This window comes from Lichenostomus cassidix, chromosome 7 (genome assembly GCF_008360975.1).
Source record: "Lichenostomus cassidix isolate B80296 chromosome 7, HeHo_3.0, whole genome shotgun sequence".
NCBI classification, from domain to species: domain Eukaryota; kingdom Metazoa; phylum Chordata; class Aves; order Passeriformes; family Meliphagidae; genus Lichenostomus; species Lichenostomus cassidix.
The window spans coordinates 27845451-27862274 of record NC_139488.1 but is presented as its reverse complement, the minus strand read 5'-3'; the positions used below and the strand labels follow the sequence as shown (position 1 = coordinate 27862274).

General features: G+C 38.9%; 1 protein-coding gene across 3 annotated transcripts in view; it reads left to right on the top strand.

The window, feature by feature from the left end:
* MYLK (myosin light chain kinase) overlaps positions 1–16824 on the top strand; it is a 193562-nt gene that overhangs the window by 67438 nt on the left and 109300 nt on the right. For 2 of the 3 annotated variants that reach the window (XM_085066961.1, XM_085066964.1), the window contains 4 exons: positions 6633–6840; positions 8487–8535; positions 11049–11214; positions 13914–14079. In XM_085066961.1, coding sequence (XP_084923087.1) covers positions 6633–6840; positions 8487–8535; positions 11049–11214; positions 13914–14079 — 589 coding nt within the window. Of the gene's footprint in view, positions 1–6632; positions 6841–8486; positions 8536–11048; positions 11215–13913; positions 14080–16626; positions 16703–16824 lie in introns of those variants that run through there. The other variant, XM_085066965.1, reaches the window with a different exon arrangement.

Sequence of the window (16824 nt, the reverse complement as noted above, 5' to 3'; positions counted from 1 at the left end):
CTTACGCAAAACTACTTCCACAAGTCAAAACTAAAATTTGTGGGGTGCCATCTGCAGAAGGATCTTGTGTTTGGTGCCCAGACTATAAAGTATCAAATGCCATTTTGCACTGATGAGTGCAAAGTAGAAAAATTAAACACACGCAGGGTTTACAGAAAGACCATTATTTTTTCTTGTACATACAGTAGGTAATGCTTTGAAGTGAGCATGTTTGCTTCTACTCTATATTCCAGTTTTGCTTTAATGACACAACTGTAGATTCTAGGCTGCTCTGTAGAAGAGGAAGGTTTTTCACTTTGTTTGCAAGGTCATAGCTAAGTCTCCAAATATTTAACATTTTCATGTTTAACCTTGCCAGGCAAGTTCTCTGTTTTAGAAGCAAGCTTTTAAAAGGGATAAACTATTCTTGAGATATGGTTTCTGTGTGTTTAAAGTCTCAGAAGGAGCTTAACAATGTATCATGTCCACTTTCCTTTATCAAGAACATCTGCTGTTCATTTGTTAAAGCAAACTGCAGCTTGAGCCTAACAGAAGCTTTGTTACAAGACTTAAAAGGAGCTGCACTGGCCAGAACTGTTTTCCACCTGCACTAACAATAAAAGTTAAATTTAAATCAAAATATAGCACCTATTAGGTGTGCTGCAGTTACAATGTTGATGTTGTAGTCTCAACAGTTTTATAGAACTTCTTTCATAAGACTGAAATTAAGAGTTCACAGCAGTATGAAATATTAAAACAAGAAGTGGCTTTTTTCTGTAGTTTGAGAGCACAGCTCTGTCTACATGGACATAGTATATGTTATGGTGTAGCATCCTCTGCTCAGTTTGCTCTCAAATGCTTCATTCCCAAGTTTTTTGATAAAGGTCCAGGGCCAAAACGTGTTGGCTCTTGATTCAAGTAAAATAGAGGGCACTGACCCTCTGATGACTATGGGAAACACCTCCTTATTTGTAGGACCTAGGATGAGCCACATCCACAGAACAGCTGTTACTGTTTGGATTGAATCTCTTGGGGCTGCTTGAGAACTTTCAGCTGTATGATCTTCAGATGAGCCCATCTAATGTAAAGGGAATAGTATTCTATTTTTGCTGATCCCTAGATGATGGAAGAAGAGGCAACACTATACAGTCTCTACCACATTTCAAGTGTGCTATACATGAATTTTTCCCTGTATCTTTACTTTGATTAGAATTAAACTTACAAAAGTTGTCATGCTACTTAGCGGCATTTCTTCTGATGCATTCTTGGTACAATCTGATGGCTCATTGCTCTAAGTTTTGCAAGAAGTACAAGCAGTTTACTCCCTGCTAGTAATGAGTATTTTCTCTGCCAGGTTTGCAGGCAGTAGAATAAAGGTCAGAGTTTGTCAGATATTCTGAGTGTTTTACCACTTCTCCCTTGATGTCTCCTTCTGGTGACTTCTAATGATCTGCCCAAAGCACACATTTGGGAGCTCAGTGGTAACATCTGACAACTCTTGCTGAGGCTATCCTAATTTTATTCCTTTGAAGCTTCTGATCTCTGTGGAATTTTCTGAGATGTAGGTCCCAGAAATTACTGGTTTCCTCTTGAAGAAGGACATGGAACAGAGAATAGGTTACAAAGCCTTCTAAAGCTTTCCTTGGTTTCAGGCATTCCTTAATGTTAAGATAGGCAGGCAGCCAAATAAGCAAAACACTTGCTGTTCTCTTAAAGGAGGTGATTGCTGACAGACATCATCTACCAACCCACTGGCCAATTTCTCTTGGAAGTTTATTGCTTGCCCAGTCCACTGTGGATGTGGGAAATAGTTTATTCTCTTCTGCATTGCAGGTATCTATAGGCATTAGAAAACATTTCTCATACTGCCATTCTTCTTTTATGCCTTGTTACCCAGGTCATCCAAACTTTGTTTTCATGTCGTTTTGCTGCTTCCAAACACTACAGTCTAAGTATAAATGTGCCAGCTACACTACATGCATGTGAATTGATAATATTTCTGTCTTTCAAAGGTAAATTTGTAATCAATTTTCTTTAGATGGATTGAACCATCCAAATACAACTGATTCTTTCATTCAATGATTGAAAACTATACACTCATAGGTCTTAATTCTGGACTTTGGGGAATTAAGGCAAAGGTAGTCTACAGAAATAGCAGCACAACTGAATGCTGTGTGCTGACAGAATCTGGATGTTTTAAAATTCTGATTTCATGGGAGAAGGATTGTCTCCTGAGAAGAATTCTAGTCATTAGTGAGTTCATATTTCAGGGCATGAAATCATCTCCATGAGGGGAGTTGTTTTGAATAGCAACTTCTAAACAGTTGTAACATTGCCAGTCTTAGTACGACTTTTGATGTGCCTGTCTATGTATGATGTAATCTGGGGAGATTTTGCAAGCCAATAAATCCTTTTGATAGCTGTTTTCTTCCTGATCTCATTGCTTGTGTGACCTTAAACAGCAAAATGGGACATTTATCTAGTCGTTAACATCAAGCACTGAACACCTCAGCCAGTATAATGGATGAAGTGCTGGAATATGTCATGTAATGCTTGCCATCATTTCTAATAGTCCCTAGGTGTTATTGTCAAACTGAACAATCTTCAGTAATAGTACATACCTCATCAGTGTTTCACACCGAAACTTCAGTTTATTGTCACTTACGGCTGATTCTTTTTGGGTGCTGTGGGTTTGTGTTCATTGTTGACCTCCCTCGAGCCAGCAGCAGTTATTATAATGCAGGCTGCCTTTGAAGTTAAAAGCATGAGCCAAAAGGGTGCATCCCATTGCCTTAAACTGCTACTGCAACTGTGTTCAAGTAAGCAAACCTATGTTTTTTTTGAAATAGGGATATAAACAGCTCTTTTATGGAACATAGACAGACACCAAGTTTTAGAAAATATTTCCTGTGCTTTTGAACAAGAAAAAGGATCACTGAATGTATTTGGTGTTGGTGGTCATTGAATGCCTTTCAGTTTGTGACAGTGGGGAATAGTTTTTAGGGGCACTTTTCCTAATAATACTGTCCTTTAGTGTACAGCTTCCATGCATTTGTTGTATTTTTTTTGCCCTCATTTCTTTTCTTTGGGAACCCAGCACCATCCCTTTTCAATAGTATTCTCATAGACCCAGATGCAGAACCTGAACTCTGGGAGTTTCTCATGCAAGAGGTTCTCTCTCAGCTCTTTCCACTTGCTGCTGATGGTTGGGGCAGAACTGTTTTACCTTAGCAGACTTTTCCAGGAAGGTTCTATGAAATTGATGGATCCAGAAAAAAGCTCAAAACTCGTGTCTGTGCTAATACAATGGTTATTTGCTGCTTGCTGTCAATATTCCACTTGTTGTTGTTGTAGAGCAGGTAAAGAGAAGCTGCAGCCTCACTGGGACTGGCAATACTCACACAGGCCAAGTTGTAAATAAAGGTTATAGCATGCTGCTGCTGGGCATTAAATAAGCAGATAAATTTCTCTTTGCTGTGGATTTATTCAAGGCAGATGTTTTTAGTGAGCTCTGGAAAGGTTTGGAGGAATATAAAACCTGCTGCAGTTCTGGAATTGATCCATGAGGATCAAAACCTGGTAACCAGTGATTTGTTTAAGGGTCCCTGACACTTTTATGGCAAGACCATGTATTTCAGAGAGGGCTGGCTCAGTTTGAAACACATTCCAAACACAAACCTGAAATAAATCCTTGCAACAGAGCAATTCTGTAAACTTCTGCTTTCCCATCATTTCATTTTTGACAAAAAATGAAAGAAAAAAACCATCAGAGTTTGGGGAGGAAATTACTCAACCTTTTGAAAGGAAATGGAAGGGTGACTGTCTGTATTTGTAGTTTTTGGTGTGGCATTTCCTCAGTGTAGAGGTGTCGATTAACACAATAATACAGACAGAGCAAGTATAAAATAAAGAGAGAGAGAAGAAATGGAAAAATACTTAACGTAGCCTCAGCCATGTGATACTGGAAGTACATATATAATGGTCTACCAGAGCTTGAGGGGTCAGCTAACAATGGCCTTTTGTGGTCCAAGGGGGACTTAAGAATATTGTAAAACAAAATAGAAAAGGAAGAAAGGTATTTCCTATTGTTTTGACCTCAGTTATACTGTGGTAGAAGTGATGGAAGGTTAATGCTTGGGACCTTTGATGTTGGGTTGAACACTTCAATGAAATCACCAGAAGAAATTATTATGAACTGAGAAAAGCCGTAAATACATAAGGTGACATGTAATTGATGATTTTCATTCGCAGGCCAGAATCTCAGCAGCTGTAAACAGATGTGACTAGTCTAATGCTAGTAAAGAGGTTGTGATGTGAAGACAGAACCACTGAAAAGGTTGCTCTGTCTTCACATCAGTTGAAATGCTACTCTTTTATTTTACTGTACTGTATGATTTGATACATCAGTTTGAAAACCATTTTGCCTCAAATATTTCAAGTAAAGCTGAATATCCAGTGAAGCAAAAATGAGAGGTAGTAACTCCATTCTATTATACTCTCTGGCTTTGGGTAAATCACTTAATCTCTCTTGGTTTCTTAATCTGGAATGAAAAAATGGGTAGGAGGGCATTGATAACTTAACAGGAAAAGCCAGTTATGTGGAACAAGTCACTTTCTGTGACAGTGAGCACATAATCAACTACCAGGAGTTACAATATTGTATCAATCTCGTATTGACGCTTCACAGCTCCCTTTTTCTGAAAATGAAATGAGCTAAGATATTCCTTGCAGCCTGCATTCTGAGTAAGCATAAATCACTATGCTTGAGTAGAGTAAGGGGTGTGGGATCAGCAGGAGCTGCTGCTTTTCAGAAAGCACTGGAAAAAGACATAGCCACAAAGAGCTTTAGAAAAATGCTGTGGCATTTTTAAACAGGAATCAGCTCCCCATCGTGCAGGATCCCACAATTTGTACTTCAGGTTACATGGTTTTAGCTTAGTTAAAGATAGACTCAGAAAGAACTTGAGAAGTTATGCCAGAAGTGGAAAGTTTCTCCAGCTTATTCAGCATATTCAGCTCTTGGCAAATGTTAATGTCCTTAATATTGAATAAGCAGTGCCAGGGAGAAGGGGTAACCACATCACTGGCAAAATTAATTTGTCTGAACTGATAACCAAAGAGTTAAAGGAAAGAGAAAAATTTTTGACAACTGTAGGTTAAGCTTCAGCAGATGAGAAACCCATCTGGAATGAGGTGGGGCTGGATTAAAAATGAGATTTTTTTTAAAGAAGAGAACCTAAGTAAGGGTAAGGTTGGTTGGCTAAAGATTGTAATTTGGAAAGTGTAGTCAGAGAAAGCAGAGCTGAAATGAGGATTGGCAACTGAGAGGAGAATGCTGGGAGGAATTTGCCCAAGCCACAACCAAGAGCCTTCTTCACATCAAGACAGATCATTAATATTTTGCCCACCTGGAGGCTGAAGGGACTTCCTGCTCGGTTGCCAAAATTTGATATGTAGTTCAGAATGCATCATTGCCTCTTTCCCAGTGAGCAAACACAGCCATGACTATTACTCATTCCAGCTCATCTTGATCCACTCAGGTACTTCATGACTTGTAGGCAGAGGATCAAAGAGTCAGAAGATGGAGAACTGACATATCAGAGGGGTGATAGGAAAGAAGTACTGCAATCAGGAGTTGTTATGATGACTAGGCAAGCGTGCTAACAATTAACACATTCTAAAGTGACCCTCAAAGAGGATTGCATTTCTCACAAAGCAGAGGAAGAACCTTTGCCTGAGTAGTTTTTCACTTGGTGGAAACTGGTGTATGTCTGCTTTTCCCATTTTTTTTGCAAAAGAAAGTCACAGATCCTTATCAAGTTTCAATAACTCAATTGCAAATCAATAACTCAGTTCTCAGTTACACCAGCCAAGAATCTGCCTATAAATCTGAAGGTGTCCTTAATACCATAGCAGGCAGGAGTTTACCAATATGGTTGTTATCTAATGAGAACAGAACTGGTTCACTTTGTTGAAAATTCTTCTTTTGGGTAGACCACAAAGCTCTTTAAGTTTAGCTGTTTGTGTGACTGTATGTAGGTGCCTGTAGTCCCCTCCCGCCATAACATGAGAATGACCCTAAATAATGCTTTCTCAGATTGCAGCTCCTTATTTTCTGCTTTCAAAGATCAAGACAGAATTTGGTATGTGTCTGCATTTTTTGCTTGTATATTGTCAGGAGCTACTATATCTCAGCACATTTGAAAACTGGATGACTGCATACAGATTTATATTATGAGCCCAATCCTTGGCAAACGTGCTAGAAATATTTGATCCAACATCCTTGCACTCTTGCATAAGTAGAGGTGTAGTGGCATTACTGCTGTATTTTTTGAGTTTCTGAGCAGTGGGGACCCAGGTGTCAGGATTCTTCATTGGCACTGTCACTGTGTTTTTGCAGAGAAACAATTCTAGTTGGAAATTTTTCTGCGTAAGTATCTATCTGCCCGACTAGTCTTATGATTTTAAGTTTGGCTTATCCAAGAGCTTTTTTCATTTCATTATCTTCTGCCATTTGGCTTGTGAAGCATATGTCTTTAACAGCTCCTGTGTCAAGAACTTTCCACTGCATTGCCTAATGTCCAGCATTTCTTCCTGATATCATCATCTGTTAAGTTTACCTTCTTTCTCCACTCTCTCTCACATCTTTCCAGGTCAGAGGCTACCCTGAGCCACAGATCACATGGTACAGAAATGGGCATCCAGTTCCAGAGGGAGACCACTATGTGGTGGACCGCAGTATCCGGGGGGTGTTCAGCTTGGTCATCAAAGGTGTGCAGGAGGGTGATGGTGGCAAATACACCTGTGAGGCTGCAAATGATGGTGGAGTTCGTCAGGTGACAGTGGAACTGACTGTGGAAGGTAAGTAGATACTCATACTGTTGTTGTGATGATCGTAGAGTTTAAGTAAAGGAACAAGCTGTGTTAAACAGTCTGGTTAAAATCACAACTGTACACACATGCTTTCTCATTGATGCAAGGGTAAGGTTCATTAACTGGATTTCACGGTTTTAGATGTTGTGCAGGGAACTACATGTCTACAATCAGATAAAGTGTGAGTTCTGTTTAAGGTGTGGGTGATGATGTGCAGGTAACAAAAGTCCTACCTTTAAAGACTTTGTTCTAAACTTTGTAATTTTCATGGAAGTCACCACTCAGGACAGAAACTGCTAAGCTGCATGCCTGGTTGTAATTGCATGCTTAATGTCACACAGGAAACAGCCAAGATCAAACCCAGGAATTTTTAAGAGCACATCTGCATATTAGATAGTTGCAAACTGCCAAATGTAAAATTTAAAGAGTGACACAAAGCCAGGGAAGGATTGAAATCAATTGTACTGCTTGTCCTCTTGCAATTTGGTCGTGTCAGAAATCTGTTGAATATCAAAACCTCTCAGGTCACAACTATGTGTTGAATTCTTGTAGCAAAGAAAATAGCTGTAGCAGTCCTGAAACAATCATTATTTGGGTTTATTCAGAGTCAAAAACTCTAACAAATATCTCAGACTACATACTGAAATATGTATATATCTAGCATGATTGCTACTGCCTTCTGTTGTAAAAATTATGTGAAATACTTTTCCCCCCCCTCATTTTAATTTGAGACAACTTTATGAAGGACAATTTACATGGAGGTGGAGGATCTTTTTAAGGCTGTTTTTATATTAGTTTTTCTGACCTGGTCTTTGCTGCAGTTTGAAACAACCTCAAGGTAGTACCCAAAGACTGAATTTCTCAGGGTTTAAGAATTGTATGGTCTTTGTTCTAAAATCCCTTCATGCATCAAGATAGCAAAGCACCGATTTTTTAATTTTTTTTTTTTTTCTGTTCTCATCAAAGACAACCGCGTGGGGCTGACTGCTACTTGAAAAATGAGTGACTGAAACATGATCTAGTCTTTCCATCTGCATGGCTGTCCTGTCTGACAGTGATGTGAGCTCTTGCAAGGCTCTACAAGTGGGGGTTTTTTTACAGCCCCGGAGCTGTATGTGTGACGCTGCTCCGGGTGTGTCCCGGGTGTGGCTCTTTGTGCAGCAGATGGCGCTGAGCTCCCGCGGCATCTCCCTCCTGGCACAGCAGCGAGCGATCAGTTCTTGTGCCATTTACAGCAAAGGTAGTTTGGGCTAGCACAGCACTGAAAACCCAAACAAGTAAACTAAGACGTCTTTCACAGTCTAAAAGCCTCCTGCTATCCTAATTTGAATTACTGTTGCACTGTAGAAATTATACACAGTGTTTCATTCACTAGTTTAAAAAAGTATTTTTCTATGAATAATCTGCAGCATTGTTACAACTGAGACTAGGGGTTGGGCAGTAACTGCTAAAGCTTGGTTTTGAAATTGGGGAGCCTAACTTTGAACTACAGAATCTTATACTGCAGGTGTTGCATTCCTCCTTTATGTTTCAAACCTGGAGGAATACATATTTTATGTAGTCTTTAGTATCTGTAATTCCCAATGAGCTTGACAAAACTTCCAACTTCCTGTCTTTCTGTCCTATGCTTACAGGAAACTCCTTGATGAAATACAGCCTGCCATCCAGTGCCAAAACCCCTGGGTAAGCAGTCTGCTGGCTTGGACATTGTTTAACAGACACTTAAATATATTTTGGTAGGAAAACAAGTAAAATTACTCTTTCTAAAAGTTTCCAACTCTCCCAAGCAAAATAACTACTGTGAGAGCTGCTGGCTTAGCAGAGTGATTGAGGCAGTCAGGAAGATGTACAGCTACTGCTCCTACATACTCACTGAGGAATTAATGTGGCTGAAAACAGGACATCCTGCTGATGATTGCACCCTCCTCTGCTGTAATATTGAACCCTCTTCTCTCTGCTGTCTGATATTCAAGAATCCTTCTCCACTACTTCCATGACCCAACCATCTCTTTTTAAAGCCAGAGCAAATACTGCTTTAAGAGTCATCAGTAAGAAATAAAACCAACTGAAATCAGCATTCCCTCACACAGAATTTAAATATTTCCAAGCAACACAGGGGGTAAACTGTAGTCCAGAAGAAATAATTGTTCTTGTTTGGATTAACTTTACTGAGAATGGGTTGATGGGGTTGATGTAAGATGGCACACAAAAGCCTACTTGTACTTTCTGCACTTCAGTAAGCATTTACAATTACATGAATGTCAGTGTTTTAAAAGACCCAGGCCTAATTCTTCCAACAGCTGAATTAGTTTCTTTATAAGTAGTTTGAATTTAAGCAGATTTTTTTCTGATTCATATCTCTAGCAGTGAGTCGCTCTGGATATAGACAAAAATATGTGTTCTGATTATGTTTGTGATCAGAATACAGATAGTTAAAACTGGAGATTTTAATTTCATCATTGATATGAACATTGCTTATGTCTGTTTTAAGTTTTAAAATTAACTGAAATTACAACAGTGAAAATGGTAAGTAAAACTGGGTAATCAGGAGGCTTTTGCATGATAAATTCTGTATTGCAAATGAGCTACAGCTGTACATACAGGATAAATAATCAAAACAAGAAAGGACAGTTGAGGTTGCTGTTAGGTTTTGTTGTATATTCAGACTTTACAAAGCACTATCCTAATCCCTTGCATTGCGTAGAGTTAGAGTGATTGTCCTCACTTTTCATGCTCCTGTGTTTTCCTCCTATTCAGTATTAATAATTCTGTGGTAGGAGAAGGGAAAAGAAAAAGAAAAATACATTATACATTTCCATTTGTTCGTGTCTAGGAACCAACCATAAAGCTGCAGACCAGCTAGTAGGTGATTTTCTTTCAATATGTTATGTGTATAGATATATGAATGTAGAGTCACCACCTAAAGATAGTCATTAAAAGACTTAACACATATTTATGTTCTTCTTTAGTGGTAGTATGAGGGAGATGACATTAAAAAGTATCAGATATTTAATTATATGATAAAGTGATTTTCATTTTAGCATTTTACAATCACCCTTCTCTCAATACTTTTTGCTGGTCCTGTTGTCCATGTAAATCCTTTCATTATGGTATCATCTCTTGCTTAGAAACCTCAAGCTGCCTATATGGCAACCAGCATGTCTTGGCAGCACCTTGGACTAAGGCGATGCAGTCTCTGTTAGTATCTGACACCTGGTAGAAGTGGTGAGGTATTGACATATCTTACTTGCATGTGGTAAAAGGCCATCTGGATGAAAGGGCCTTGAATGGTTCAGTTTGCTTGAAATTAAATGTTAAAAAAAAAAAATCGCCATCTGCCATCTCCTAACGTATCTTTGTTGTACCAAGGCTTCAGAGCTCTTGGTAGAAAGGAGTGTTTTCCCTTTGACATTAACAGACCTGAAGTTGCACCTTTTTGGTTTTCTTCATGCTGTAATGCTGCTTGATGTTTTATGTTTTATGCTTGTGTAACTGTTTACAGTTTTGGACTGCAGTCACTGATGCCACTTTAGTTTCATACCACTGTCATTTCCCAGCTGTGCCATGTAAGTAGAGCTGGGCATTTACACGTAATAGTAATTCACCTGGGACAGGTGTACTTTGGTTTTGTGCCCTCTTCATGTTTGCTTTGCAAACATTGTAGCAAATGAGATTACAAATAAAAATCCCAGAGTAAGAATATTTACCAGGACATGTCAGAAATGTTGCAAAACCAAGGTGCTGATTCTTAAATCAGAAATTACTGTGTCAATTGCACTCAAGAACAAAATAAATTATGTGATAAAAACCTGTGAACAGGGAACAAATAAACTCTTAGGAGGCAACTATAAAACAGAAAATGGGGAAAACAAAATGCATACTGTGTTTTCTCTCTTTTGCTTTGCCCAGCTCTGCTTATAAACAACTGAAATTGTCCCCAAGATCTGTTCTGTGTATGCCAGATGAGGGTGCATAGCATAACACTGTTTAGTTGCACGAGGAATCAAGAGCCATCATCACCAGCATTTCCATTTCTTCCACTGGCCAAGAAAAATATTGTGCAACCACAGTCTAGGTTGCTACCAATTACATACCCTTGTTGGCAGATCGCTGGTCTAAAACATTTCCTGACATGTGCTCTAACCACAACAGCTTCCAGCTCTTCTGTAAAACCAGAATGACAATTGCCTTTCCAGGGGAAGACTTGCTGTTCCATCTGTGGAGCAGAGGCCAAGCATCTGGGGAGAAAGTCCACCCAAGTTTGCTACAAAACCCAACAGAGTTGTTGTGCGTGAAGGCCAAACAGGCAAATTCTCATGTAAAATAACAGGACGACCTCAGCCTCAAGTAACTTGGTTTAAGGTATGATTTCCCCAAAAGTTTATGTTTTCCTTCTCTGTTGAAATTTTGTGACTTGAAAGGATGAAATGCACTTGACAGTCCAAATGATCATGGTGAGAATTTACATACAAGCAGAGCCATATTCTTCCTCATTTTATGCTGAATAAACTCACAAAAGATAATAGTGTTCCTTCTCAGGCTAAACTTCTCCCTTACATGTTTCATTGTTAAAAATATTTCACAAAAAACTATCTGAAAGCACCAAACTAGATCTAGGTTCCATTAAAAAATACCAAGTGTGGGACACACTTGCCCAAATACCTTACTAAATACCACAGGGAAATGGACAAAGGACAAGAAATGAGAATATTATCACCATCTCTGGTTTATAGGGAAGATCTGTAGGGACTTAATGCTTTGACTGTGGTTACAGAGGAGTCTCTGACAGCTGTGAAAATTATAGCTATATTTCCCAAGTTCCACATCAATGACTTAGTCAGAGACTTCCTTTTCTGTACCATTCACATTGGATTTTACCTGTACATTATATTGAAGATGATGCTTGCAAAGAAATTAAATTGAATTGAAAACAAAAAGAATGTTTATGAATTTACAGATATGATTGGGGTTTGGCATGTATGACTGTTTTTTCCAAATTAAAAATGAAAAATTCAAGGTAGATGAACAACATTTCAACTGTTTCAGTCTGGCCTCTGCTGAAACAATGGTAGCAGAAAAGTGTCTGACAGAGAATAGGAGACATAAAAAGGACACCTGAGCTGTCAACTTCAGACCTGCAGAAAAACTGGGAATTGTGAGTGTCTGTCATTTACAGAAAAGACATATATATGAGCAATATTTAAAAATCATTAGACTATTAAAAAAAGTTGAAGTCTTAAGTCCCAGTGTCCCCTTTGCGCATACACAAGATCTCCAAACACAATTTTTTGTTTGTAAGGAGAGAGCTTTCAGTTGAAAATTAGGTAATACATTAATCAGGCCTTTTCTACTGAAACGTAGTAGTTTAGAAGATTACAGTTATTTTCTTTAATTTGGAAGACCAAATATATGACTGCTGTGATGGCATCCTGCTCCCCTTCAGCCTTCAACTGAAAATTATGTACAGTTAACAGAAAAAAGCCCAACTTTTATCAGTTGATAAAAGTTTTCTCTTGATATCTCCGGGTTTTGGGGGGGAAAGAAGCCGAAACAAACCCCCAGAAAACTTCTCAGAGAACAGGGAAATGCTTCCAAGTAATTTTCTGCTTTATTCCAGGCTTATCCTTGTCTGTATTAAAAGAATGTCAGGGTACATCTCTGAAAACAGTCAGCCTTTGCTGTGGAAGCACTCACTGACATCTCCTTCAGCTGGTGGCTCCATCTGGAGTCTGTTTCTCCTTCCAGCTGCCCTCAGTTCTGTGGGACCTGCTGGCTCTCTGGGCACTCTGCAGTGCAGCTGCTCCACCACAGCCTGATTCCAGTCCCACCAGCATTGCTCAGGTTTTCCAGCCATGCAGCTCCATGCAACACAGGATTTGTCATTCAGTTCTCTTTGTTCAGGGCTGTGTGGTAAATGGGAAGTAGGGACTACAAATCCAGCAGTTTGGATCTACACTTTGGTACTTCCTCATACATTTTTTGCAGTTTACTGGAGGTTATATTATGTATTTTGCTAGTGGTTATCACCTTCATGATTATCACCACCCCATGGAAATTAAGTTACATTACTGCTGGACCACATCTGGCTCCTGCAGAGCCAACACATGACCACCTTCCTTACAGCAGGGAAGCTTTATCAACAATTAAAATTGCGCTTTTCAGAACTAGTGAATAAGTCTGTTGGTAAACATCTTACTCTGCTTTTTGTTTTCTTTCCAATTTTCTAACTTGTTAAGTTGCAAGGAACAGAAGCTGCTGTATTATCACCAACCCCCTGATGTGAACTAGCTTTTTAAAATTCTGTTAGGACCTACAGCACCCAGACAGCAGTAAGTCGATAGACTTCACAAATGACAGTGTCTGTAAGCACTGTGATGTTTCTCAAATATTTACTAACCAAGTAAAATTCTAGCTTTGTAGTCTTTCCCTTCCTAAACTTAGGATGGGAGAAACTGTGGTGTCTGGTAGCAAGGCACTCATTTTTAATGGCTGCTGCTGAAGCAGAAGCACTGATTTGCTCACAAATGATGTGTTGGTCAATCGCTTTGTAGAATTTAAAGGCAAAAATTGTTATTGAGATCATCTACTCAGTGTAACAGAGAGCGCAGAACTACCCACATTTCTTCCTGCCTCAAAGCCATATATTTGGATTTAATTCCAGTGTAGCTTTTGGGGGAGAGAAAACTATTCTCCAGATTGGAAGCTTTTGCTTAAAAACATTTGACTTCCTGGAACAAACATGAACATAAGACTAGTTTGAGCCTACATACAATGAAAAGAATTTTTTCTAGGAATCTGGGTAAATTAAACAGTGAAAGGCCAAAACCAAACTGAGATGAGTAGGCAGCAAATAGAGGGAAAAGAAAACCTCCTGAAGACATGAATTACACAATTTTGAACACAATTTATTGTTTTGTTTATACCATATGAGTATTATTCATAGAAGGAATTTGGCTAAAGGATAGGAGAAAGGCATTTTGACCTAATGTTTAACTAAAAAATTCTTGCTCCCCATCTCCTAACACTAGCTGCTGTCTCATGGTGTCTTGTGATATTTGCAGGGTGATATTCAGTTACAGCAAAATGAGCGTTTCAACATGTATGAGAGAACAGGCATCCAGTTCTTGGAAATCCAAAATGTTCAGCTTGCTGATTCAGGAATGTACACGTGCACGGTGGTGAACAGCGCTGGGAAGGCATCTGTGTCTGCAGAGCTCACCGTCCAAGGTACAGCAAAGAGTTTGCAGGAGAGAGAAAAGTGAGCCACAGATACTCCTCTAAAATATCTCTTGCTGCATTCTCAATATTCACAAGAAACATTAACTTCTTCCCATTATCTTCGTCTCTCCCTCTCTTCATTAAATGATGCTGTGGTAGCTTGAAGCATGCTGCAGCTGTAAACATGTTGGTTCAGTGGGAAAAAGCTATCCAAGTGCTTTGTAACAGCTTTCTTTAAAAACACCTTTTCACTTTTACTGTGACTTTGACTTCTATGTTTTCAACATATAATTTAATTTCAGCAAATGGAAACCTGGCACTTGTCATTATAATCAGTAATTAATTTTGTATTTGCTGAGTACTAGCACCAGATGCACATCTATACCAACTCCCTTAGGGGAAGCAAAATTTTATTTATATTTGAAGAACTAGGAAAGTAAAGGAGCATAATTCTAAATTGTAAGAGAGAAAAAACCCCAACGTAATAAGACTAAAATTCAGGTGTTTGCCTATTTCACTGCTTGTTAAGGAGACAAATGTCTTTGCATAAGTATGATGTACCATTCCAGACATGCATTATCATACACAGCTCATTTTGCAGTTTGATGCTTCTTAGGGTGCCCTTTGCATCAGCTGCAAAATCATACAGCCTTCAGCAAGCACACTAAAGAGAAAATTCATCAGTCAGTGAGTAAGCAATCACTGGACCAAATTAAATTATTAAATCCACAGCTGCTGGCTTCAGCTGCAGTCAGGAGGTCAATGGGTTACATGTGCACCCAGCAGTGAATTTTTTGTTGCAAGACTTTTAGTTTCATATCAATGCTGTCACTCCATAAGGTGTCAAGAATATAAATAACAAGGGGATGTACATTTGGGACACTCAGAACCACTGCTAACCCTTCTACAACTCAAAGATGTACTTTTTATCTCTGAGTTCCATTTTGTAGAGGCAGCTTGTACGGTTTGTACGGTTTGCCGATTCAACAGATGTTTTGCAGAAAGGGCTGTTTCTTTCAATAAGCCTTTTATCTAAACATAAAACTTGATCCCTAATTGCTCTTCCTGAAGTGGTGAGCTTTCTGTTCTGTAATGGCTACATCTGCCTTGAGAGATGATGCAGGACTGGGGTCACAAAGTCAGTTGTGGTATATGTTTGCTTCAGATGCTGACCATATCTCTGAATAAAGTGGGATTCTTTCTTGAATTAGTGCAGGTCAGTGAAAAGGGCACTCTTTTGCAATGCTCTTGATTAACTGGATGATTCCACTTACCTGACCACTATATATAATACCTAATTCTTTCATTATCAATTAAATCAGGTTGTCAGAGTTGCTTCAAGATGTTAGCAGACAAACAAGGGGCTCAGAAGTACTGCATTTTCTTTCAAATACATGCAATCTCATATATAGATATTTTCCTCCAATGGCTATATTTTTTTCCAGAGTGGAAGGTGAAGAGGGAGGAGGAAATATTCTTTTAATTGTCAGGGTTGAATGGCATTGTCTTGTCTGCAACCAGTATGCAGCTTCCTTTTCTGCATTTATCCAGTCTTTTCAGTTTTAATTTTTATATTTCTGTTACTGTTTATTGACAGGTTTATTGAAATGAGGTCAATGGGTTTTTTCCCCTCTCTGACTGCAACTTTTGTTTCTTTGTAAATACATTCTTTTGGTCACTCTGAATGGCACTTCAAGTCCAAGCATTTAAATGTGGATTTTTGCTTCCAAAACAGTAAAAATCAGGATATCATTCATCTCATGATTTTGTCTTTTCCCTGGGGAAGAGACTCTAAAAGAATTTTTATGGAGTGTTTGTTGGTGACTTGAAAAATTTGTTTTCTTGCAAATTAATTATTACATGTCTTTCTACTGTAGTTTCTAGTCCACAGCTTGCAGCAGTATAAGTGCAGCTTTGATCTGACCAGGAGAAAACAAGTTGCATAGTGAAATGTTAATTAGGGGTTAATTGAGAGATGTGGTGGGTATTTGACCTAGAAAGGTATTTCTCTCCTCACAACCATTTATTATCTCACAGAGCCCCCAAAAGAAACAAACACTCTCAAGGTTTTTGAGAATTCATGGAGAATTACAAATTAGGAGACTGTGAGCAAATATGTGCTCAGTTTTATCAACACAGCTGATGAGGCACCTTGGCAAATCAATATAGCTCAGCCATGTTCCCAGATTTCCTGGTGGTGTTGAAAAGTGAAGAAATGTGATGCATTAGCTTTTGTGTTATGTTAAACAGGGTAATTCTTGCTACACAGCAAATGGGTTGGTAAATACTTACAGGTGAGCTCAGGTTTTGGGAGGTTTTACTGCTGTTAATTTGGTTCTGTGTTTTAGCCAGAGGACAGCCGCACTTTCACCGTGAGTGTGCTCAGGTGTAGAACTGATTGATGGTTTGTCTTTCTCCAGCTCTACAAACTCTGTGGAGTTATAAGATTTGATTATCTGCTTCCCAGCTGGAGACTCTTCCTTACTTCTCTCCCCCAACAAGGAGCTTTTGAGGCTCACAGAACCTTTAGTTCTGCAGGGTTCTGAGAATATGATTCAGAAATCTCTCAAAATGGACCAAGGGCTCTTTGTGTTTCAGCTGAGCAGCTTCCTATTGTCCCTATCAACTTCAGGTGTGGTCATAGTCAATCTTGACATAAATGGATTGAAAATTTGAAGAGTGAAGGTTCTTAAATATATTTTTTTGCTCTAAATCCTTCAAATTTATGGAACTGTGTACAGTATTGGATGTATA